A 27272-nucleotide genomic window follows, 5' to 3' on the forward strand; every position below is an offset into this window, starting at 1 on the left:
CTCCTTTAAACTTCTAGGCAGCCATGATCAAAAGCTCACCATCTGAGCCCTCAGGGGGTAGGTTATCTGGGCTCTGGTGGGACACGAGCAGAACCCATATGTCTTCATAAAGCATCTCTCTCTGGGCAGCCCTGTCTTTACTCTAAATGAATTTGGCCAGAAAGTTCCTGATCACCTCTAAGCAGGAGCTGTGAAGAGAATGGAGCTGCTATTTCCACACAGCTGCCATTTAAAGGAGAAAAAGGCAGGGAAGAGGAAGAAACAGAATAGCTGGGGCCACTCTGACTCTGAATCAAGCAAACACCACTGGCTGTTGGGTTGGTCTGGGGCACAGGGGAACGTCTGACACGCAGACGCCAGGAGTAAAAGGCACTCGCACTCAAAGCACACAACCTCCATTACATGTATATTTTCTAAGCTGAAGCCCATAAGGCAAAAGAAATGACAGAAAAGGTTCTCAGACATGAGAGACAACAGGTGGCTCTGCTCCTCGTTGGGACAAGAGAGGAAAAAGAAAAGAGGGACCAGGGGTACTACTGTAGTGCTTTAACTAGCCACTATATAGTCATGCTCTACTGCGACAGCTGAAGAAAGGCTCAGAAGTCAAGCACTATCCACTGGCAGAGCCTCCCGTGAACAGTTAATCTATTGCGAAAATATTAGTCTTACACTCATTTGACCAAATGAGAAAAAAAAAAAAATCCAGAGCTGGAGAGCACAGTTTGTTTATAGGAAACTGATCCTCTGCTAGCTACGGTCAAAAGCAGCTTCTGGGTGGTTTTTTTCTGCTGAGAAGCTGCTGCTGGGACTTTGCCAGTTCAGCAGTTAAAGGTAATCTCAAAGAATCCCTCAGCAAATTGTAAAGTGCTCAGGCTGAAGAACAACAAGGTGTTCAGGGGCTGAACTGATTGTTTTAATTTGCGTAATACTAGCAGCAAGCAGAGCTTCAGAATTCTGCTCAATTCACCTGTTCCAGAAGCAAGACTAAACCAAGCCACCTTCAAATAAATGAGACCTAAAAGTATTTGATTTGTTCTCCATCTAGATAATGAAAAGTGTAACAAATATGGCAAAAAAAAAGGAAAATTATGTTATTACATTTTTTTTTCTATATACTAACAAGGAGCTAGCGGTGTGCATCGACACAACAAAGCAGTCAATAGGATCTGACTCTTCCCTGTCAGACCTGTTCCTTTTACTATTTGGAAAAGAAGAGACACAGGTCATCTGAGTACTCCCGAAGTCTCTAAAGATGGTGCCACAGTGCACCTACCTTCCTCCTTCACAGCAGCCAAGACATGTCCTCTCACTCCATTTAACAGGCTGCTACAAATGAGCAGATCTCACCCCAGAAGCGTGCAAGTAATTCACTCAAAGGCAAGAATAAATCCTTTCTTACCTGTTCCTCACATATTTTTAACAGCATAGCCGTCAAAATGCAACAAATCAATTTTTTTTCCCCCTTACTGTCTCCACTCTGCCTTTTCAAGGTATTTTTAGTTGTCCTGATTAAAAATTTACCTCTTAAGTACCACTGAGGACACAGTGCATTTCTTGATTAGTTTTGTATACTTTTTTCAGCATATCTACATATCTTCCTTACAAGGGAAGATGCAAAAGCATATCCTTCCTTCCTTCCCTTCTCTTCCTAACAAAAAAGAAATTTTAGTATCAAACTTGAATCAGGTTCCAGACCAGTAGGAGAACAAGCTCTCTGCAAAACGCAGAAAATACTTTTTCAGAATGAGGATGTGAGGCCATCACACCTGACAGGATTATGCAAGGTACCTAGGAGAAGAGACATGGCATGCTAAGCTGAAAAAAACATTTGCAGGGTTCACCCAAAGCAAATCTAAGCAGCCTTGGCATTTCTGGATTTTCTTTGTGGTGCTGCACTGCAGGGGACAGGTACTCACCCCTGGACTCTTCTCTCTGTCTGTCTTCTTCACCGGGGACAACTCAGGTCAAAAATGTATTCTGCCACTTCTACCACGTATTCTATCATGTGTGATGAGCCAGCCAGTATTTCCTCTATTACTTTGGACAGGTATGCTTTCGTTACCAACCCTGGAATTCCATGGGTGTGCAGTCACAATACTGACCTGAATGTCTCAGAAATGCAAGACCCTGCTCTTACTGGGATTCTCTGCATGGCAGCAGTTTTGATTTACTTATTCGTAGTGGGCAGAGACTTTTCTACCTTTTGACCGCCATTCAGTCAGCCTTTCTTTTTCCCTGTGAAACCTGATTCCCTTCTGAAACTGGAGAAGTCTTGGCCACTGAAAAGGAGATTACTTTCTGATTTAAGTTCTGAAGGTCATTCATATTGATTAGACAGCTTAGACAAGTTGAGTAGTAGAAGGCCTGAACTTAAAGATATGGAGGGTACAAGAGCCATTGCAAAAAGTAAGGAAAAAATCCCTGACTTTCTGTTCTCCCTTCAGTATCAATATAGTTCAAAATATTCTCTTTGTTTTTGCAAATGTTTGTTCACTAGCATGTTCCAAAGGGAAAAATGTCAGACACAAATCCTCACTCATCATGTATTTGCACAGCAATGCTTAAAGGTCCTTAAAGATCTCCAAGGATTTGAAAGAAATAATCCAGTCAGGTAGTAGAAACAGTGCCACCGTCTTCCGGTGGCTGGTTGCATGGCTCGTGCAGCATACGACGACTCGAGGCAAGTCACAGCATGCTAATTTTACAGAACATGCACAGAAAAATATGTTCCACAAACCAAATGCATGAAAATCTAAATGTTTGCAGCTAATGCCTCAAGCAAAGAGAGCCTGAATCCACAATATGGACTGTGGAAAACATTTTGCTCACTGCAAAGGGACATTTCTTCTCTATTCTGTTTGCCTTACAGATAACCGCTCCTGTTCTTGCCATTAACCACTGCAGTTTCACTCAGGTTCCTTGGGATTTCAGCAAAGCCACAATTTTTCATCGTAACTGCTGATGTATTCTTTATATGCCTGAGTATTGGGTGTGTTACAGCCATGGTTTGCGTTATCCATCTTGGATGAAGTTACACCCTGACTGTGTTACCAGGAGAAGCCTGACACAACATTTAGATTTCAAGAATATCCTAAAAATCGTGTGACAGTGGGCCTTACTTTCCCAGACACATTTGGTTCTACACGTCTGTGATGGCCTTTCACACTACGGGCGATGGGAAGGTATCAACAGCCAACGTGTACTCATGTACTTAGTCGGCTTCAGTCTCATGTACTACTCGCTCCCTCCCCCCGATGCATGTTCTGAACGCAAGAGCCACATCTCACACTGGTGATGCTCCTCTCTTGTTCAAGGACCCTCTGTTCCCAGATTTCCCAGTCTGACTGCAGATCTAAGCCCCCTGAGCAGCCGCCTAGGGTCCCAAGTGCTCTTTGGCAGTTGAGGTCCACAGGCCATCTCCTCTCACATAATAGCTTGTGCACATATACATCAGCAACATGGAGAGGCATGTGGGGATGGCAGGCACCTGAAAAGTCCATGTTTTCCTTTTAGTTTGATACTTTTGACTCAAAAGGAGAGTTTGGGGCAGGTGGACCTGCTTGGAATCACTGGGATGAAAGGAAAGGGAGGAAGTTCTTGTGAATCAGGACATCCCTACTGTTATCCTGGTTTCCAGAATCACTTTATGCAAAAGCTACCTACCTCGACTTAGTTGCTAAAACTCATTTCTCTGCTTGGAACAGAGCACATGGATTTCTTTGCTCTGTGAGGTTTACCTGTTGCACTGACAAAATTCAAGAGAGGTACATACAGGAATGTCTACATGTACTGCTAGTACATTATTTTCTAATAGGTAATGCTTATTTTTCCACCTCAAAGTAACATGTGACTTCAGTATGAAATAACTTTCTGCTTGAAACATTTTACAATTGATCTAGCCCCACTAGGCTGGCATCCATGACAATTAGTTTCATCTGTAAGGAAAAGAAAATAAAATTTTTGCAGACTAAACTGACCAAAAATTTTATTTTCTGGAAAGCCTTCTTCACACATGGTACATTACTCAGTCTGTCTCAGTGCTGTGTGTTGTTTAGTCAAGTTTACCTAAAATGCATTTAAGCTGGAATGGTTCTTAATTACCCTAGCACAGTAACTTGGCATTCTCCTAAATTTGTGCTTTTCAGCAACGAGATTCCTTACTGCTGTATCTTTTAATTGCCTGTGCTTTCCTGGAAGATGTCTCAACATTATCACCTTACAAAGTGGACAATCAAGATTTACTCTTTTTTTCCAGACATTCCTTCCTTGTTTAAACAATTACTTGTCTCATGCTCTTTTTTCTCCTTTTCCATTTCCCTGTAGAGGAATAGATTTTCACTGCTAATACACACCATAATTGCAATGTACTGCAGCATCGTCATCAGTCTGAAGCCCAGTGGAACCTTGAAAGTTTTCTGAACCACAGAAAAGTCTGTAAGGTAACTTACATAGTATCACACAGGCAGCCTCTATAAAGGATCTTAATTAAAAGACCTCTTCCTGTGTTCTAAATTAGTTTTAGACTACTAAAAACCAGCATTTTCTGTTTTCCAATCTTTATAGTCCTATAACTAAGAAAGGTAGTTTAAGAAGGAAAATAAGACTGCCAAACGTTCTAATTCCTCATGAAACAGGTATTTTTAAAGGATGAAAAAAGCCTGAATTTTAAATTCTAGAAATTATTAATTCCAAGCATGAACTTATTAAGCTGCTTGTAACTAACTAATATTCAAGAGAGCAGCACTGCAGGCTTTCCTGTCCTATGCACTTTTCTCCCATCCTCCACACCAGAATCACTACAAAATTCAAGATAATGATTACAAGCATCTAGATCTGTAACATACAGATCCATAGCAACACGGAGGATCTCTTCTGTTTATTTCTGTGCCCAAAGGCTTTTTTTTGCAACACCAAATTAAAGAAGCCACTGTATCATTCCTGTAATAAGACAATTATCTTGGAATTAAGACTAAGGAGAACGCTCTTTTCAAAGCGTCAGCCTTCCAAAGGCTTTAGAGAATGGACAAAATAACTTATGCGGCTTACATCATCGGTCCACAAAAGTTACATATCTGCACACACCCTGTTCTAAGAAGAACGATGAAGTAACCATTATGTTACAGTCTTTATCTATAATTCTTTTTTTAATGAGGTAGCTAATCTGCTTGGAATTACTGTTTTTAATGGGGCATTTAAAAAGATTTCTTTTATTGTTGATGCAGTTGAACAAACTAAGACTACTACAACATCACTTACCAACAATCCTTTAGTGTCACCACCCAAACTCTTCAGACATGAAGGTGAGAAATGTTTCCTCCTTGTAGTGTCAAAATTTCGATGTCTGCTGAGTGAGGGTTTGATGGCTTTAGAGGACAATACTGGGGAAGTCCTAAATCCATGTGACAATTCTGCTCCAACAGTCATCCTTCCCATCTATTTGCAGAAGTCAGAGGGAGCAAGAGGCGTATTCCTTGTGGAGGAAGAAATGATCTTGTACTGAACAACTGTTACCCCTAGTATATGCTCAGGATGCATCAAAGTATAGCAAAGGAGAAAAAACATAAGAGTAGAAATCCAGAGTAGTGAAACCTGCCCTGCCTCACCACTCTACTAGTATGGAAGATAATATTCTCAGTAAAGAAGAGAAGCATGACCCATGAGCTGAGCCATGACTGATGCAGTTGGTGAGGTCCTCCCAGTGTACGTGGATTCTTCCAGTGAGCTACAGGAGTAATCACAGAATAATACTGCCTATGTGTGAGGGAGCAGGGAACAAGATTTCTCCAAACCTTCAGCCTTGGAAGAGCTGCTTACGCTACACACAGGATATTCCCCCAAGAGGAGATGCAACACCAAGGATGATCGCATGTTTGGTATCACCAGCAAGAATGTAAACAAAAAGTGGCAATGAACACAGAGGTGTTATACATACAATAAACATTCAGCATGAATGAATGGACAGGACCAGTTCCAAAAATGGGTCCAACATCCCAATTTTTACCAAAAACATTGATCGTACTGTAGCAGAACCATCATAACAGAAGACAATTAAATAGATTTTCAGTGGGATCCATGTGAGCAGTCTTCAGTGTTTATGCACTTGTGCTAACTGATACTGTGGTGCAGTCCAATAAGAAGTTATCCATACCTGCAACAATCCTCCTACAGTCTTGTTGTTCTTTACAATGAACAGTACTCCCTGTCTTATACCAGCCTATATTCCTCTTTTGGACATACCGTTTTGCACATAGGGTTAAGATCCTTTCCTATGATTTGTATATGAGTATTACTGAAGAATTAACGACTCAAAGCTTTCAGATGCCCACACAAATTCCATTGGTATTTCTGTTTCTTCACTCAGCAGAAACAGCCTCATATAACACCACACAAAAAAGGTGAAAAGGAAATAAACCAAATAAATATTAATCCACTGAACCACCATGAAAACTAGGCCATGGAATAATCTATCCATCCATCCAGTCTGCAACACACATCAAATTCAAAAGAACAATAGGGTCAAATACCTGGATGTAGAAAGAAAAAAAAAATATCTACAGGTGTTGGAGCACAACATGAAGCATTTTCCTATCATCTTCAAAAACACTACAGTTAGGTTTACTACCTGCCTTTCTATAGCACAACAACAACAAAAAAAAAGTCTCAAAGAAGAGAAATTATTTTAAAAACCAGTTTTAGAAAGTTGTGTAGCCAGCAGCGTATTTACTTCTTGATTTGGAAACAGCAAATTGAAAAACGGTGCATATGTAATAGCTGATATTTGTCCATTTTGGAGACAATTGATCGTATAAGTTGGATAAGCAACCTGTGCCCCCAATGGTCATGTCAGTGCTGTCATATCCGTAAGAAGGTGCTCTGAAGCCTGAGAGATTGTTCGACATTGTAAATAAGTGTCAGAAAGAAAGGAACAAAGTCTGTGTTTTTCTCCCTGTTGAACACCAACAATAGTACTCTGCAACGAATCATTACTAGCCCTGACATTTATAGTAAAGGTCTACTAGTGAATCAGGAGTAGAAAAAGAATGGAAGAGAACAAGGAGACAAACACCAGTCCACCAGTCACTCAGCAAAGAGCAGGACTAGAATACGAGACATGTTCTGGATAAGAGTGTCACGGACTGGCAGATGTACTGAGAAATGCAGTTGTTCATTGCTGCTGTGATTAACTGAGCACAGCGCATTGGGGTTGCAATCTGAATACCACAAGCTCAGTAGTAGTACAAAACTGAAATACAAAATAACATTTATAAGTAAAAATATTTACTCTTGAAAATGTTGTAAAAATGTTTTGGAGCTAAAAAATGAAACATGCAAACACTGTAATACTCAATAATTTCTTGGTACACAGAACTAAAATATCTATATTCTGACCCCAGGAAAAACGTTTTAAAAGTTTTACTTACTTTGGATGGGTAAATTCATCCACTAGGACAACCTTTTCTATCAGGTCTCCACCAATGGTTCGAGCCAAATCGTAGAAATCATTCTTAGAGTATGTCTCAGAAGGCAGCCAAAAGGAGATGTCATTGATCAAAGGCGGATATCTGCTGAGTGGCTAAAAAAATTAAAAACCATATATTTATAAGTGGCTGGACTTGGTAGGTATACCTACAACTGTTTTGAACTTATATATTACACACACCACACATTTTAGAAGTTTTCTGAAATGCTTTTTGAAGTGCAAACTGACCTCGTAAACAACTGAGATGCATGATTTTATGCTAGGAAATGTCTTTTAAAGATCCCTTCATAACCATTTTCATTCATTCTCTCAGAAGAGGAAACTTGCTTTGTTTGCCAAAATCAGTGCTTACGAGCCTGAATACACTTGTGGATCAGAGCTATTCAAAAGGAAGGATCATTTTAACATGATTATTCACTGGGTAGGCATTGGACGTTTTAAAAGCATTTTTCTGATTTTTTACAGGTTAAAAAAACTTATCATTCATGTTCAAAATTTATATGTATTTTATATCATTCTTATATAACACGATATGTTTATTACTTATACTGTCCAATTTCTAAGAAAGTCTTATCAATAGGTGCCTTCTAATTAAAAGGTTACAGTAAGAAATACACTTTGGCTTAAAAAGAGGGATTGGTTCACTTCCCAGTGGTTTTTAGAGACATCCAAACATCTACAACAACAAAAAAAGCATTCCTGTTAGCATAATTATCAATTCCACAAGTACCACAACAGACCCGTAACATAAAGGGGCACCTTTGCTGCAGACAGAAATACCTCATCTTGTGGTCAGAACAGTGCAACTTTTTATTCGCAAGAACAAGAAGAGAAACAAAGCGAGACAATTATTAATTTTTCAGTTTTGATGAAACTTCCCTGGAGTCAATGGGCGTCAGATCTCGCCTCTGCTGAGACGTTGCCCCCTCTGAAGAAAAGAAAATGGTAATGCTCTTCTTTCATGCCCTCTAGGTCATGCAATATCTTACTTCTGCCTTCCATTAATGCACTGCAGTTGAAGTAACTACTTTCTCACAAGATTGTTGGGGTCTGTAGGAGAAAACATCTTTTCTTATTTTTGCTTATATGTATATGACAGTTGATATGTACACCTTGGTCTGTACAGTATATTATCTCACTCAAAAAGGTATTCCATGCCTGAGAATGTTTTATGATGGAGCAGTGAAATCCTAAGTGAATACCTGCTGAAGCAATAAACCTGTTAAAAAGGCAAATTTACAGCATGCTGATTTCTCAAAGTCTGTTCTGTACAGTGTAAGCCAGTCAATAAATATCTGATAAGGAATACAGTGCAAGTTTTAAATTAATAAGGCCCCCCGGTGAATAAAATTGTGAATCACAAATGATTATCCAACTTGTTAAAGGAATAAACTTGTCAAATGAATTCATATCACCAAATTAAAAAAAAAAACAAAAAAACTCGCACAATAAATCCATCACACAAGAGCTTTTGATACAACTCTAATGAATGAAATGCAAAAATCTCTGCCATACAAAAGTCACAGCTGTAAATGCTGGAGATATACCTCAATCAACAACCCGATACATGTGTTAGTACAAGAAAGATATAATCCTGCAGCAGACCTTTGTATTCTCACCTCACCCCTTTCTACCACTATATCTACCACTGCTATATTTCAGCAACCTACTGAACACACTTCAAAGCTTGCAGGTACTAATCCAAAACTCACTGAACTCCCAGTTTCAGGACATTTAATTATTCAACCAGAAGATGTTCTATTTGGGAAGGTGCCTACTTTCATTCCCAGAGGTACAAGGACACTGAAGAAAAATAATTACATGTTTGAGTAACTCAGCAATATCCTAAACCCTGAAAGGAGAAGAGTACCTACAATTCTTAGTGAGTGATAGTTTGCTATCAATTTCAAAAGCAGCAGGATTATGTCAGGCACATGAAAAAAGCAGTCTTTTTCCCCACTTAAAATGAGATGTATACAAGGACCCAATGTGGTCAGATCTTGCAAACCTACCTGGAACAGTCTGACTTACATTATCAGCACAATCAAATTCCATGTGAGCAAAGTTACTCAAAGATGTAATGAACTGTAGGGTCTGGCCCTCCTGCATTATCAAATCTATGAGAAAACTGCTTCTTTGCCTCAATCCATGGCGTTACTAGCCTAGATACAGGATTGTTGTAATTTTGTTTGTGCATGCATGTGTGTATGCTTGTGTATGTTACAAAGACGGGAAGGACAAATGATTAAAACAGTAGGTGTAACTTTTATTATTGGGTACTAACCTTTCCACAGAGCCTTATAATGCAGAAAAATCTTTTATGGTAAAAGGCAAGGCAATAATCCAGTATTATACTGTCCCTTCACCACCTGGCTGCAGTCAATATCATTGCAGTAAGTATTATATCAACACTAAAGTTAGCATAAGGATAAAATTCCTAGTTCTCAAATGTATTGATCTGTTTGTCGAAGAGCTACATGAGCTACATAATTGTTTATTAGCTACATCAAAAACACGAAGAGGATAGGACAAGAGCCTCCAACTGGCAGATCAAAATGAAGCTACTAATTTTGTATTCAGGCACCCCAGCAGATACATGTGGTCCAACAGATCCCGTTGCCATCACTGTCCTCCTTTCTAAACTCTCCTGCCCTCAAACAACAGAGCAGCATAAACTCCATTGACTTTGATCCCCTTCCAGGTTCAAGGCAAACGGCAGCCCTGAAGACTGTTCCCTTATGAATTTACAGACATTTTAAAGGCTCCCCTTGAGAGCAATGTGTTCTTCCCACTGCATTTTCTGCTCTGCTGTCACCTCCCAGCCACCACTTCCAGCTACATCCTCTCCACAACATAGGTGTGCTCCAGCACAACGCTCGGAGAAGCTAACACAACACTGCCTGGCTCCGCTGCCTGTCTGTTGGCTGACTCCTAGGACGCCACCCAAGCCTGGAAGCCCCACTATCCCTCCTTCCACTGCCTGAACATCCCCCTTAGGATTTTGGGGAACTGAAAAGAGCTTTAGGAAGAGGTAGATGTGACCCCACCTTCAGAGTGCTGCTGCGAGGCGCTGGCCAGGCCTGGCAGACAGCACTGCCGATGCCCAGACAGCTCGGCACCACTTCCTTGGTCCCATCAGAGCTTTGTCACCACAGTGCTTCTTTAAATGTTCTCTTTACTTTCCATTTCAAACACTGCAGTGCACTATCTTTGACGTTTTTCAACAGCCTTGGAAAACAAGAGTGCCTTCCCAGTAATTACACTATCTACAAGACTCCACTGAGTCCATGTTGTAGGGAATATTGCAAAGAATGACATTACATTTTTCAATCACCCAAGGTGAAAGCATTTAGGAGTACTGAATTACTATCTTTTTTTTAAAGAATAAAATGGAAGCTTGTGATGATCCACACTCAATGATACATGTTTACTAGTCATTAGTCACCCTTCCTTCTGTGGTTAATAAATATGCCAAGTACTTACTAAAACTGCAAGCTTTTCTCTCTCAGGATGCTAAATTTAGTACAGAAACAAGTGGCTGGACACCAGTGCTGTACCCTGCTCTGCCAGCCTGCCTCACCAATGCCTAGATGTACCTGTGGAGTGCCTCACTGAAAACTCCGTGGGTTTCGTGAGGACTCTTCTACACAGGTTTGTGACAGTTAAGGGCATTCCTCAACCCCAGCCCTCTGCTCTACCTTTCTGTCTGACATTACTCCCCCTGCAGCAGCCGATAAAATAAACAAGTGCCTGTTCCTCCACCATTGCAGTTCATAGCCTGCTGTAGCCAGCTGAAAATTGCCTCTCTCAGTGGTTTATGCTAATATGTGCTGGATGAAGTATTGCAGCAGGAGGAGGCACTGGGGGACAGCTGTCTTAAGCAGCAACCGGATCCACCAGAACTCATCTGCCAGCATAAAATAGCAAATACTTGGGCTCTGCGTATGTTGCCATACCAGGGCCCTACTCTGGACACCGTGGCAGCAGGAATCAAGTGGCCACCATAAGAGTAGTCTCTGTTCATCTGCACACAGCAAAGGATCATCAGCTAGCCTGGATCCAGATACCTCACAGCTGCAAAGGACAGAAAACCCAATACATTGCAGAAGCCCCTGGAGGAAAAACAGCTGGGGATAAGGCACAGCCAGTGCCAGCGAATAAGCCTGCATAAGGCCACAGAGTGTCTTTACCCAGAGTCCTGAAACACAGGCTGAACAGCAGCACTTTCCACAAATAGTAGGAAAAAAAACCCCATGTTTTCCCAGATGGAGTAACTGTGAACGCAACATGCCGAGGGGACAGAAGTTTTGTGCTGTGGCTGTTCGCTCAGTTCCCTCCCTGCTGCCGGCTGCAGATCGGGGGGGGACACAAAAAACAAGTGACAAACGCTGCAGAGAAAAAAGCTGTACTTGTATTTTGACAGCAGCGATGCAAACACAAGGTTAATGACGACATGTACCAAAAACTGGGTTAGCAACTCCACAGCAGCCAAACTATTAAAAAGCCATCCATGCTTTACTGCCATCCCCAGTCAGAAAAATAAGAGACTTAGCAGCATCGTGGCTGTCAAGCTTTAACAGTCCTGCATTGCCTATGGTTTGGAGAAATATGTACATAAACTATACAGTTTTAATGCAATGTCATATTCTCATCGAAATGAAAGCTACAGTCCTGTAATAGCTATGCCTTTCTTAATATATTCCATGGTGAAACTACATTAATTCAGTGTTATCATAGGAAATTTAAACACGTAACAGGCATGAAATTCAAATTTGCAAATTTACAACTGTAACTTAGCTTCCTTGCACATAATGAAGTTTCCTGTATTAGCATGTACGCTCCTAGATTTACACTTTCGTATTTATGACCAGCATAGACAAATTACGGTTGCGGCAGGAAACATAATTTTGAATTTCTTGGCTGTCATGGCTTAAAATTCGCAGTCACAATGTTCCATTATGATGTTTTCTACCCTTCCCTTCATCAAATCAATTTTTTTTCTTAGTTATATATAGTAAATTCTATATATTCATACATGTGTACACACACACATATACATTTATGTATAAACACACACATATCCAAAGGAAGAAATGGAGAAATTTCAATGGAGAACTTCTATGAAGTCTGATAAGCAGATATGCAGCTATGTTCTGGGATTAAGCTCTTAAAACCAAAGCAAATGGACCAGTTTGGGATTGATGCACTGTTCTGTCCTCCTGCAGGGAATGGCAGAAGGGTGTTAGCTGCCAGTGGTACTCCGAGCTCCTCAGGGAATGAACACACAAGTATGATCAGCCTTTTCTGGATGGCAGTCAGCTCCCCCCAGCAGAGCTCTTCACCTCTGCAAGCTCACATACAGGTATGGGGAACACCATGTGTCCATGGTGTCCTGTTCTGCCTGGATTTCAGGCACTCTGCTTATACATGGACCACTTTGAATGGAAGAGGCTTTCTTCATGTATGGGTGAGAATATCATTGCGTCCTTGCTTTGAATAGCATGTCAGTGCCTTTGGGTGTCCCAAATGGCTTCGAACCATTAATTCATTCAACGTGGAAATGGAAACAACCTTCACTATTTCTCACAGAAGCAAGGGAAAAGAGGAGAAAGGTCAAGGGAGGCATCAGGTTTTAAATGAACTAAAGGGTGCATTTTTTCCACACTGTGCGTACCATAACTGAGGACCTGTGACATGGAACCAAAAGGGACTGAACAAGTTCATGGTGGACAGATCCTCTAGTCACTATTAAACAGAGTGATCCAACTGCATTTTTGGTTCAGCAGGTCTCTCATGGCTTTAAGCAGGATCAGTAAAAGTACAAGGAGGATGACACTGCTTTCATACTTGCTCTGCTGTTCTCTGAGCACTTGCTGTTTGCCATCATGGGAGACAGCATACTTGAGCTGGATGGTTAGCTATGGCATAACACGTCTTTTCTCTTTAAGAAAATGGCTTCTTTCATGGCATTCTGGTAAAGACAATATTACCAAACAAATCTCCTTTCTTTTTCTAGTTTAGTGAGTTCTCAAAGCATAAAGGACAGCATAAAGACGCTGAGCTACTGAAGAGAACTGGGTGTACACCACCTTAGATACAACAACTCTTAGGCGTGGCAGTAATACTATGCAATCAAGTCTTCTAGAAGCTCTAGGGCTGGGGAAAAGATTGCCCAAACACTCCCACAGCCATCACCCTTTTCCTCCCTTTTTAATTTCCAACCAGCTTGTTTCCTTTCCATTCCTAAAGGTTTTAATTCGTCATGGTTGACGGAAATGTTTGATTTCTAAGTTGTGTTTAGGAGCCCTGGTTCCAACCCTGCTCTTTCGTTTCAGACGGGCTACACTGACCACAAGGAGCATTTATGCCCACAAATACTGCAGCTGACTGGACTTGCCAACACACACCTGCAGGTCAAATCAATCAAATAATATCCCAGTTTCCACTCCAACTAGTGCAGTTCACAGCCCTTTACAGGGGTGAAAAAGGGGGAGGGATGTCAGATTCTCCTCTAGAGATCAATACTTTGAAGAAAATCACACATTTGGAAGAAAGACCAGCTTGTTTGTCAGCAGCAGCCTGCACTATGAAAACAGCATTGGATTATATGTCATTGCTGTTCCTCATCTTTGCAAAGCACTCTCTTTGCCTTTACCTCCCCTCATCCCTGGTGAAAAACAATCATGGAATTATGGAAATACACAAGTACCTTGCAGAAAATACAGGAAAGAAAACAACTTTATCAAGAAACACAGTAAATTAAACTGTTCTCAAAGGTGAAACAGCTGTTCTAGATCCAGGTTGAGCAGGGAGGTGCCATGGGGCGCAGACTGTCTTTCTAGGTAAGTCTCAGCTTTCAATGTGGGATGAAGCAGCTGCAGCCCCTTGGCAGGAGCTCCAGCTTTGTGCCTGACCAAATCTGTAGGCCACATCCCTCTCTGCTGTGTGGTGCACGCCACCATCTGAGCTCTGTCCCCTTCCCACCTAGGCTAAGCCATATGGGGTCTTGTTGAAGATAAGAGCTTCTCTCTTGAGCCATATTACAAGTTCCATGAAGGTGCAAAACAAGAAGGAGTTTAATTGCTTATATTCTGCCTAAGTGTCACCAGCTAGCTCTTCGTATCATCTCATTTCATCACCTTTTCCAATACTAGTGAAACACCTTTGAATAGAAAAAGAACCCAAAGACTCATCACAAATGCACACACACGTGCACAAGAACAAATACAACCTTACTTGCATGCTAAAAGTTACAGCTTATTTTAGAGGAGCCTGCCTGACAACGGAAAGTCAATACCTAATATGACTCTGAAAAATCAAGACGGGTAACAGCCAATGAGAAGATTAAACTTCTTAGATAAGCTGTTCCACCTTTTCCAAGCACCAGGAAGAATGCACAAGAGGACTGTTGCTGTTGCAGAATGAGTGAGTAGGAAGCTTGCCATTAAACATGTTCATCCGAAAGTAATGCTAGTTATTAAGCCTCTGCAGTCCCATCAGAAAGGGACACTGTGTTCTTACGCACAACATTATTTTAAATTGCAAGCATTTTATTTTAAAGTCAAGCTCATTTAAATTTGTCATGGACAATGCTCCAAGTTTAAAGCCATGATACGCTTCTTTGAGTGCAAATATGTATTATAAACTGACCTGCGGTCAAGAAACTGTGAAACAACGCATGGCTTTTGAGATGCTTTCCAGACACAAAAGGATCACTTCTACTGCCACTGAAAGGGTTATTTTTATATGTTTAGTAAGGAGTTGAAAAAGTGCAGCAAAGACATAAGAAATGAAAGGATTGACCTAATCCTATTAAAAGCAGGGTTGTTGCGGTATACATATCAGAGAGATATTTCCACATACCATGCACTCGGCATCCTCATAGGGAAGCTTAGGAAGAGTGGGCTAGATAAATGGACAGTAAGGTGGATAGATAACTGGTTGACAGAGCTCAGAGGGTCGTGATTAGGGGCACAGAGTCTAGTTGGAGGTCAGTGATGAGTGGTGTTCCCCAGGGGTCAGTACAGGGTCCAGTCCTCTTCAATATATTCAGCAATGACCTGGATGAGGGGATAGAGTGCACCCTCAGCAAGTTTGCTGATGACACAAAGCTGGGGGGGGTGACTGACACAGTAGAAGGCTGTGCCGCCATACAGAGAGACCTGGACAGGCTGGAGAGCTGGGCAAAGAGGAACCTTATGAAATTCAACAAGGGCAAGTGTAGGGTGCTGCACCTGGGGAGGAATAACCCCATGCACCCGTACAGGTTGGGGGCTGACCTGCTGGAGAGCAGCTCAGTGGAAAGAGACCTGGGAGTCCTGGTGGACAACAGGATGACCATGTGACAGCAATGTGCCCTTGTGGCCAAAAAGGCCAATGGCAACCTGGGGTGCATCAAGAAGAGTGTGGCCAGCAGGTCGAGGGAGGTCATCCTCCCCCTCTACTCTGCCTTGGTGAGGCCACACCTGGAGTACTGTGTCCAGTTCTGGGCTCCCCGGTTCAAGAGGGACAGGGAACTGCTGGAGAGGGTGCAGCAGAGAGCTACCAAGATGATTAGGGCACTGGAACACCTCTCTCTTATGAGGAAAGGTTGAGGGATTTGGGTCTCTTCAGTCTGGAAAAAAGACAACTGAGGGGGGATCTTATCAATGCTTATAAATACTTAAAGGGTGGGTGTCAGGAGGATGGGGCCAGGCTCTTTTCAGTGGTGCCCAGCGACAGGACGAGAGGTAATGGGCACAAACTTGAGCATAGGAAGTTCCACCTAAACATGAGGAGGAACTTCTTTACTTTGAGGGTGGCAGAGCACTGGAACAGGCTTCCCAGAGAGGTGGTGGGGTCTCCATCTACTGGAGACATTCAAAACCCGCCTGGACCCATGTTCCTGTGTAACTTGCTCTAGGCGACCCTGCTCTGGCAGGGGGGTTGGACTAGATGATCTCCAGAGGTCCCTTCCAACCCTATGATTCTATGATTTGGATATGCCTTACCACTTGTGATCTGATTATAAAAACCACTAAAAAAAAATAAATATAAATGATTTCTAAATACTGACGATGGACTTTCTGCTCTGTGTTTGATTAGTCAAAAATAATTTCTCATTCAGATAGAACAGATAGGACTCACCAGGACTACCAAAAGGGATGTCTCTCTACTATTCACGCCCATATCTCAGCTTCTTACAACCCCCTTTTTAAAGCACCAGGGTGAAGAAGAGATTAGCCTGACACGTTCCTATAGCGCTTCTAGGTCTACAGTGGAAAAATATGCTTCTTCCCCAGCCTCCCAGTTGATGGCCTACTGAGCTAGCTGGTTTCATGGCGCTAATCTTCTCCCATTTCAAACACAGATATATCACTGCAAAACAACTAAAAGCCAAGAAATGCTTTTTTTGGTATCCCTTTTCCATTTGAGCAGTTGCTACCACAGAACTGTTGCGACACAAACAGGAACAGATGGGGCAATCTATTTATCACGTTCCGGTGTTGTCTATAGAAAATGAGCAAGCTTGTGTCCTGGGGAAGAATCCAGTCATTCGGAATCACCAAAATGGTAAAGTGGATTCTCACACCAAACCTAATAATCAACCCTTAACACTGCCTTTTGCACAGGCTGTCCGTATTCTGTCTGTCCTTCCTACCCAAATCTCCCACGCCACAGGCAGAATCACTCTATCAGGTTTTTTGAAGCAGGGGTAAAAAGGGCAGAGAAGACAGACCTCAGAAATCAAACCGTCAACAAGTAAAAATTGTATGTACCAATCCTGCATTTTTCTAAAAAATATCTATTATGCCTCCGAGCAACAGGCTATAAAATGGTATTAGCCAGCAAAACCCCCAATTTCTCAGCAGATACTAAGAATGTCTTCTTCAGCAGTGCTGAGCACCTGCAATTCCTGCAGAAGGCATTGGTTGCTGTAAGCGTTCAGTGTTAGCCATGCTCAGAAGTCTGGTTTCCTCCTTTCTGATAGTTTGGTTTGTATGTATTTTCTCATTATGCTTAATAATAACGCCGAGATAAATAGCTCAGTGGGGTAAAATACTGCACACATCAACAATTCATATAAAAGATTTATATCTAAATAAAGAATGCAAGTATTTGGAAAGAGACTGCAGCAATATGAAGATGTATTTCTTCCAAATACATAGCATAACAATGGAAACAAATTGCACCCAACGTTTTATTTCAGCTTAGACAAAAAATCTCATATAAAACACTGTTGATTATATTTTCTATTCTGCTCATTAAACCCACCATTCCAGAGAGTTATTGTTTAAACAGCAGAATCTCCAGAACACCTGAATATGACTTTCACCAAAAAAAGCCAGCATCACAAATCTTACAGGCACATGCAACACCTGAAAAGACCTTCTTCCCACCTAACAAGCTGTTGTGGTTTTTTTTTTTCCTCTATCCATCCTAAAAAGCATAGAGATTTTGAAGACAAAGGCAATGACGCTTCGTATTTCTTTGTCCAGGTACAACTTCATATAATGCCCTGGACATTGCTATGCTACAAAGGAATGTCCTCATCTTTTTATGCTTCTCAGATTTATGAGCTAATCTGGGAAACGCCACTGTAGATACTACATCATAAAAATCTATGCTCCCTAGGAAATTAAAAGATCCTAACTGCCACGTACAGCAATTTACCTGAGCAGATTACTGGTGGTTTTGAAATATTCTTCATGTTTTCCAGTGCCACTAAAATAGCTGGGTTTCCTTCTTCACTTAGGGAAACTGCCCAAGTTGCAAAGACTCTTGGCAAAATCAAGTACTTTAGTTTCCAGAGTAGTCGCTTTCACTTTTTTCCCCCTTAAGTACTAAATTCATACAAACCACAACCTCCAAAGAGCAAAACCAATAATAAAACACCAGGGTAGGGTAGCAAGCTAAAAATCAGTATCTAACTTTAAAGAACAGTAGCTAAGCTAGACAGAAACAGAAATGAAAGGCTCTACTCACTTGTTCAATACTCAGAAGAGGGAGAAAAGCCTTTAATTTTTCCTTTCAGGCAGACCCTGAGCTTTCCTAAAGCTACACTCTTGTTAAAGAGTAACAACACTTAAAACCAGAAAACTACAGAGAAGCCATAAGCTGAGAACAGACCAAGAACAAAAAGCATAAAAAGTACACTAAGCATTTAAGTATGCAATGACAAAATATAAAGAAAATTTAAATCTCTACAAGCATAATCCTTGTGCAGAACAGGTATTTCTTTAACACCTTTCCTTATTTTACAAGAATCAGAAAATGGGTTCACTATTGCTGACTTAGAAGAACAGGTTACATGTGGGAATAATTATGCAAACTGGATTTAACACATGTGCAGGAGCAGGAGGATGCAAGCAATCCTCAAAAGAGGTGATTTCCTCCCATTATCAATTTTTAGAAAACTGCAAAAAACAAATCCTCTGCAGCATATGCACCCCAAAGCACTACTTACTTGTCACATTTTGTTTTAGGCTGTCACTACTATGGTCCATGTGTCTCTCAGACTAGCAAGATGAAGGAAATTGAGGGCAGGTATAACAAGAATAATACAGTTCTTCCCAATTGTGCCTTCTGTTGTTTGGCTATTCTCTGTAGCCTAATTCAAATTCTGATCAGAGAAGTGGTAGCTGAAAATCAGGGGTTTTTTATTAACACCATGTACTTCAAAAGGTGCTCCTGTTCACGCACACACACACATGCTCCCAGACTGTTCTCCCCAGCCCTCGTTTCCTAGGGACGCTCTACAGCTGAGCTGCAATGGCTAATCATGATGCAGATGATGACTGTAGGGCTTTAAAGCATGATTTTAGAGACCACTTTATCAAAAGCTCTTTGCAAGACATATCTTTTGCACGTAAAACATTGGCACAACTGTTAAAACAGCTATCAAGTAAACTCATGTGTGACAAAACTCACCTTTTTATCCAAAAGTGGTAAAAAGAATTAGAGCCTCTGAAGACAGACTTGCATAGCATAACTGCTTAGGCACATTTTGAACAGCAGTTTATTCTTACAACAAATGCATAATGTACACTCACAAAGATGTATTTAACCCTGCTGTAGGCATGCCAATATTCAGATTGTGATAAGTACCTAGGACTGCCCGTCGGAAACCAGGGTCCCATTAGGTGGACAGAGCACAAAAGGATAGCCCCCGTCCTGAAGAACTTTCTGCCCTAGGATAGTACTGGAGAAGACATGCTGAGGCAGGAGGTACAAGACATCTAAAGCTGTAAACAGCATGGAAAATAGAATTCCTGAGCAGGCAAACTGAGTCACTTCTCAGGTGAGGAACAAAGACTAAAGTCAAGATAGTTATTGTGCCATCCTCCTAGCCAGAATTCTATTCACCACACTGTAATTAAACCAATACTGGAAAAATATTGGCAAAAGTGTAGGGGTTACCCTCCTTACCAGCTACATACTTTTAGACAGTAAGACTGAAAGCTCTGAACATCTGCGGATTCCTGTCAAAACCACCAGCAGCTGATTCTCATAGCTTCACATAACCAATATGAAATCTATTGTTATTTTAGATTTCCAGGTTTACTTCTTCACCTAATATTAATTTAATGTGGGTTTCAGCATATATATCACTGCTGGAAATTGCTCCATGGCTTATTTAAGCACTTTGTATGACCATTATACTTCACCATTCGGGATGCAATAAAGATTGGTTGATATATTCAGCAGCAGAATTACTCATTTGTGAGCTATTTGTTTTAAAGAGCCTCAACTAGTCAAACTGCAAATCTATGAGGTTTAGAGATCAGAGCAAACCACAGTAACACATGCTTTTTGAAGCTTATTGAACTTTTTGCTAAGTAATCATTTAAATAGTATCAGGTGTACTTTGGGTTGCATTGGCTTTTGCCTACAAAAAACGTGAAGCCTTGTGAGAGGCTGGGTTTCTGACATTTCGTTCCAACCTTCCATACTACAGACACAGAAAAAAAAAAGTTATCTTGACTCTTTCTTTTGTTTTTGAAGAGGTAATATTCCTTTTTTTTTATGTGAAAGTATTTTTACATTAATTGCATGGAAGGACAATGGCAAGCATGTTTGGGAAGATATAAAGAGCCCAATTTGAAATCCACAGGACACATCTACAGACTCAGTGGCCTTCAGATCTTTGTGAGCATTGCACAGTTGTGTGTCACCACTGGAAACTAAATGACAAAAAACTTTCAACAAGAATGGCCATATGTCTTCATCCAAGTTACTTTTTCCTTTCTTCTCTAGTCCTTGACTTTTCTTTCAGTACTTCTCGACTCCTTCCTTCTTTCCTTCAGGACGGACGTTCTGGATGTCCAAGGTACATGGAAGGAAAAGGCAGAAGACTCCCAGCTAAAGGCTCCTCTTTCCACCCAGGCTGCTCACTTTCCTCACTGATCTGTGACCTTTCCCTTGTGCTGCTTATGCATGGAGGCCACGATGCTGTTGCACGATATCCAGAGGCAAAGCCACTTTGCAGATTTTTTTTCCTCCCATCTTTCCCCAGTCACTTCTGGTTTTATCCTGCCTCCAAAAATAAAAGTGCTGTCTCCTCAGCTGTGCTGAGGGCATGGAGCAACACTGAGAAGTGGATCAGTGAACTGATATGGCTTTGAGAAACTGCAGAGGAAAACGGGTCCCTAATCCACCTCACAGTGTAGCCACAGGAGTAGCTGCTGCGGTGCAACTAGAACAGCACAGCAGAACAGTACATGGGAACATGGGTACACAGAAAAGAACAAAAAATTATGCTTCTCATCCTGATATTGTGAGAACTAAGGCTCTGGGAACAAGTCATACAGAGCAGTCATAAACCCACCAAAATCCTTCATTGGAGAGAATTTTCAACTGCTGTCTCTGACTTGACCTGCAGTCAAAAAAGAGTACATCTTCCAGGTGGACATGTTGGTAATTTCACATTGCAAGCTTCCAAAAACCCCTGTGGCACTCTCTAGGTTTGTTAGTAAAGCCCTGGACTACCCACATAGCTGAGAATTTGAGGAACCACTTTATTACATTCAGGTTTTAGAATTATCTGCCATGTCATAAAAACTCTATTGGTGATTTAACTGTGTGTTAGCACAGGAAACTGAAAGTAAGTATGAAATTTTTTGCTCTTTCTATATGTATATTCACACACACTCCACCCATTCTAAACAAATTCCAACTGGGACAGTTGTGTACGAAGCAGAAAACTCGTAACATCCAGAAAGAACCGCTGAAACCAGCTATTTTGCTTCAAGTCACCACCAGCAAGACCAAATCTACTACTGGCATGTGACAACTTAATCAAGGTGAACAGGAGAGTTTTCAAATGTTCTAAGACTGTGAAAACAACCTAGAATTACTTAAAGTATTTTCAAGGAACACAGGTGAAGGAGGGGAAAAGAGCTATGTTTTTGCTAATGAATATCATAGGCTTCTCTGTACATCTGACTATTATCAAGGTGGCTGCTAGATGGAAGACATGGATTTCCTTCGCCTTTTGGTGCTCCAGCAGACAATGGATGGAGATACTACGTAAAATAAATAACACTAACTAATCTAAGCACAAAGGGCTATTGACATTTTTCCAAGTACAAGCAGAAAGGAATTAAACTATTGCTGATTTGTCCAGGTTCAATGTGAGGCCATCAGTAAGACTAGATTGGAATGGGTGGGCGCAGGGATGGAAACAGGGTATGCGTGAAAACCTGCATCATTGGTATTAGCTCAAAGGGTAGCAGCTGGATTGCTGGGAACCACATCCCCCGTCAGTGGTTATTTTTACCAAGATTTTCAGTAATAACATCTCAGAGCAGCCTTAGTCATGGGCCTGGGTTCTGGCACACTAAGCATTTCACAAATCCAGAATTAAAATGTGGAGTCCAGTGATGGTTCCTGCCCCTAAAAGCTGAGGTGCTAACTGATGACAAATGACAACAAGCAGATGAAGGCTGGACGTAGAGTCCGCTGGAGCCATGAAATGAAACTCATAAAAATGACAGATAGGTCTCTTAGCTCTTCACCACCTCAGACATCTGCAGACAGCTGTTTTGGTGGGCATCACAAGAAATGGGGAGCTTGTGAAGGAGAGATTTGAAAAAGAACAGGGAAGAGTGTATCCCAGAGAGCTCCTTCACAGTGTGAGAAGGAATATCAGAGAAAACCCCAAAATGCATGAACATTTAACAAGTGGGAAGAAATGCTGAAATCACTGTCCAATTTGAGGCAGGTATCAGTTTCTGCATAAGGACTAAGAGCTGCTAGAGGAGAACAGGCTATGAAGAGCCCTGACAGTGAAGAAAAGCACCATCTCCTTGATAAGCCACATAAGGGATATCAAGAAAACATGCAAAGAGAACTCAGGTCTGCTGAGAAGGACCTGGGGGTTTCTGGTGGGCAGCAACTGGGCATGAGTACTCCTTGGCAGCAAAGAAGGCCAAGAGCATCTTGGGCTGTATCAACAGGAGCACAGCCTTCAGATTGAGTGGAGAGACCATCCCTCTTTACTCAGTGCTTGTCAGACCACATCTAGAGTACTGCATCCAGTTTTGCCCCTCCCAACACAGGAAAGACATTGAGAAACTGGAGTAATTTCAGCAATGGGCCACCAAGAAGATCAGGGGGCTGAAACATTTGTCCTGTGAGAAAAGACTGAGGGAGCTGGGTTTGTTCAGTATGGAGAAGAGACTGTTTCAGGGGAACTTAACAGCAAACTCAAGTACATATAAGGAGGCCATCAACAAGACAGACCCAGGCTTTCCACTTCCATGCATGGTGGGAGGATAAGAGGCAATGGATGTAAGCCAGAACAAGAGAATTTCAGAATGGATATAAGAAAAAACTTTTTCACCATGAGAACAGTCAAGCAGTGGAATAGGTTGCCCAAAAAGCTTGTGCAGTTTCCATCTTTGGAGGTTTTCAAGATCCAACTGGATAATGTCTTGAGCAACCTGGCCTGACCTCAGAGCTGACCCTACTTTGAGGAGGAGGTGGGCCTAAATATCTCCTGAAGTCCCTTCCAACTTGAATTAGCCTTAGATACTAGGACTATGAAGACGAATGAAAGCCAAGGTAAAGATGTGGTGGGAAGATAAGACAGGGTACTCCTTTGATTTCCATATTGCTGTTCCTAGCACACTGAGCTAACACAGGTAAGACTCTTCAACACCCTCCCACATCTGAACTACTGTACAGTGTCAGACGCAATCTCTCTTTTAAACAAGAGACAGACAGTCTATAGAGCCAATAGGTGTGGTAAGCAAGCTCACTCAGGTTTTACTTTGGGAAATAAAAAGCTAAGAATAGACAGAGAAAGCAAGCCCTGAATGTGTTTGGAAAATTCATTACCTTGAAAGGCTGAGCACACAGGTCCAGTTGTGCTCCAGTGAAATTGTGTGTGTGTCTGAGCATCTCTTTACTATAGCATATGATGGAAAAGCCACATTATTCATTTGCAGTTCACTGGTATGTAATCAACTTATTTTTAGACATGGACTTAAAAGTCCACAAAATTAAATTAGGACAGGATAGCATTGGGTATACCAGTTTTCATTACTCCTGTTTTTGAGGTATGCCTGAGTTTTGGAGAGCTGCTATAAATGTTTCAATCATTACTCTCGGAAACACATTCCTTGCTTTCAACACCACCTCCCACCCCGAGACTGATGATAATACTTTAAAGTACAGAATTGTTTTGATGGCTTGTGGTCATAATTTTTGTGGTCATTCATACTTTTTGATTTTTCAAAATGAGATCACGAGTAGATGTGTACAGTACAAAGTCTGGGAAGACTTTCTGATTGATTTAGAAAAAGACTTTTGAATCAGTCTCAACAGCTTTTTGCCTTAAACCTACTCTCCTTTTCTTTGTCTTTCTTCTCTTCCTGCCCTGCCTCCCGCCCCCACCCCATCTTGTTTAAACTTTCTCTGTTTGCCCACAGACTTTTTCATATTGCCCCCAATGCCCAAAGTACAGCTCTTCTCTCTTCTACCTTCGTCTTACTTTGTATTATCTCAGTGGTTTGTTTTTCTTGTATCCAGTCTCATGTGACTGTCCATCCACTCTCTCTTATTTCAGGGCCCCTATTTTCTTCTTTTCTTCCTGGGTTTTCAGCCAACTGTCTTTTGTTGAGAATGGCAATTCAAGTCCTGTTTTCTCTCCAGATGCTGCTTGTTGACTTTCTTTACCCAAGTGTGGATCAGTAAAACTGGCCTGGATCAAAGATTTTGCAAATTAAGTTTGTGGTTTGTCAGATTAAACTCTTATTGCTTGTAACAGCCATTTTGAAAGCTTCCTCTGCTTCAGCCCAGCAAGGCACTGATCGCTCTCAGCTGGATCCCAGGAAGTACAGCAGTCTCTGACCTGAAACCATCTAGGCATTTAAGGTTATGTTTGCCTGAGCACAGGAACTATTCCATTGATTTAAATGGGACTACTCACAAGTTTAACGCTCAGCATGTGCTTCAGTACTTTGCCTGACTGGGGCCAGAGGGTTCAGGTTCCTAAAGCTTCAATAACCAGCACTGGCTACAAACGATATGAGATTTAACATCCTTATGAGAGAAGACTTGATGATCAAGTGATTTCTAATCTAATCGTGCAGCATCTCCACAATGAAGAAGTTTTTGCCTTCTTTCCATGCCTATCCAACACTAAAAAAAAAAAAAAAAAAAAAGGAGTTTCACAATGTTCTGCAGAGTATACAGACAAACTTAAGAACTTAAGATGATATGCATCACTGCATCACTGTAAAGGTTTTATTGACATTCATTTCAGATGGTCTACGTAAGTCACTCATAAGAAATTCAACCTTCCCAAAGTCATGCCAATAAAATGTTTATGCTACACCACCATCTATTTTCTGTTGTACCTCCACATGCATGCACACACACATTATATATCTTCAATTACAGTAAACGTAATTAGACAATAAATCACAGTCAAGGCTGTACCTCATTTGTTCAGACATACAAGTTAAATTTACATACTAATGGTTGCATATTTGCCTTTAATAGATGCACTATTAGAAAGTAAACATAATAAATGAATAACCATTTAAGCATGGAGTTACCTAATCTTGATGAAAAATATCTGAAAATGTAGCAGCCAGAGAATCTATTTACGTTTTATTGGAAAATAAAGCTAATCACAGACTAAGAAGATAAATATAAATTATATGGGGTAGCATACTACTTATGGATCAGACAGACCCACCCTGTGCAGTGAAAGTAATATGATCAAACTGGTTGAAACGGCTGGCTTATACATTGGATGCTCTCCTTCTCAAGCATGGAATAAAGGATATAGACGAAGATAGTTTAATCTGCAAAAGTTTCCCCTTGGACCTGCCGGTGCATTTTATTTTCAGCATCTTCTAAAGCTTCAGGACAAGCTATATCTCTCCCAGCAACAATCAGGTATGTGCACAGGAAAGATGCACAGGGATGATGTCTGTCTCAGAAAACTGAAAAGTGCACAGTAAGGCAAAAAAGCTGTACTGTGCAACTGTGTGAACAAGAGGGCTCACATATGTAGCAAATGGTGCAAACTGGGCTACTGGATAAATCCTTTATCATTAAAATAGGGACTTAATTCCTACGGCACACTGAGCAAAGGCAAAGTGAGTGAGGCCCAGCCTTTGCTATCTTGCACAGAAGAAATCATCATCCACTTTGATTTCCTTACCCATATAATCAATCACTTCTTTCCACACAACTACATCTTTCTGAAGACAGACTTTTTCTCATCTCTGCCAACCTTTACTGTTCACTTTTCAAAGCAGAGACAGTCTCCTAGGTTAGGGCTACATACACCATTCTGGCTACAGCTGTGCGGGAGGTGAACAGTGTCAATTCAAGCTGCTTGTCAACCCTCCTCACTCCACCGCCAGTGGTTACTAGCCCCTCAGGTCTCCCAGCAGAGCTGCTTGAGGAGGTTTGTCTATCCTGGCGCCACCAGAATGATCCTGGTTAGAAAGTCTATTATTTTGATTATTGAAGCTAACAGGTTATTATAAAAGAACTGAGTCTGGAGAGACTGCGTGTGCCAGCAGATACAAGGAAGATGCAGCCCCTCGAGATGATGTGAGGGGGTGTTACAAAGTAGGTGTTCTAGGTTTATTGCAGATATTGCAGGAATGAGGAAAAAAGAAGAAAGCAGTTACCATAATCTCACAGAGGGAGTCTGAAGTTTAGCTAGGAATTTTATCCAGATTCCCTCTGTACCAGTGCATCCTTTAGAACAGTATAAACATGCTTCTGCTTGACCTCAGTCCAGGCCACAAGACTCATCTGCAATCAAAATAAATAATTATTTAAAACAACAGCAGCCACAGCCTCCAGCAGCATCGAATGAAAGTGACTTTGTGAGAAGAGAATGCATCAGCAGTCAATTGACATGACATGCCACTCACTCGCCGTGGCAGCAAAATGATGGAGGTTCCAGGAACCATCCTGCTGCCAGAGACCGTTCGTCTTAATCAACACCTCTGGGCACACCGCACTCCATCTGAACTGTGAGTGCCTTCCTTCCCTAAATGTCGTTTCATTTTCGTACCTTTTCTTGAGAGTTGTCAGCCCACGGACACATGTTTTTTTGGTAAAAATGCTGTCTCAGCATGAACCAGAAAGGGATTACATGGAATTATGCTCAGAGCCCTGACGAACACAGATGTAACACAGTGTACTAGATTGAATCCAAGCCGTTCGTTTCATTGCATTAGTCCTTGCAGGCGCTTAGTCTTTCCTGCCCTGCCCATCCTCAGCCTTTCATTTCACAGCCTGAGCAGAAGCCCTACACAAGTGACTGAGGGCCTCTGAT

General features: G+C 41.4%; 1 protein-coding gene across 12 annotated transcripts in view; it reads right to left on the reverse strand.

Moving 5' to 3' along the window:
• The window catches only part of FARS2 (phenylalanyl-tRNA synthetase 2, mitochondrial), a 253942-nt gene that overhangs the window by 74909 nt on the left and 151761 nt on the right, over positions 1-27272 (reverse strand). For 9 of the 12 annotated variants that reach the window (XM_074576026.1, XM_074576019.1, XM_074576022.1 and 6 more), the window contains one exon: positions 7422-7573. In XM_074576026.1, coding sequence (XP_074432127.1) covers positions 7422-7573 — 152 coding nt within the window. Of the gene's footprint in view, positions 1-7421; positions 7574-24455; positions 25106-26616; positions 26744-27272 lie in introns of those variants that run through there. The other 3 variants (XR_012585610.1, XR_012585609.1, XM_074576025.1) reach the window with 3 other exon arrangements.

This window comes from Larus michahellis, chromosome 2 (assembly GCF_964199755.1).
Source record: "Larus michahellis chromosome 2, bLarMic1.1, whole genome shotgun sequence".
Taxonomy (NCBI): Eukaryota; Metazoa; Chordata; class Aves; order Charadriiformes; family Laridae; genus Larus; species Larus michahellis.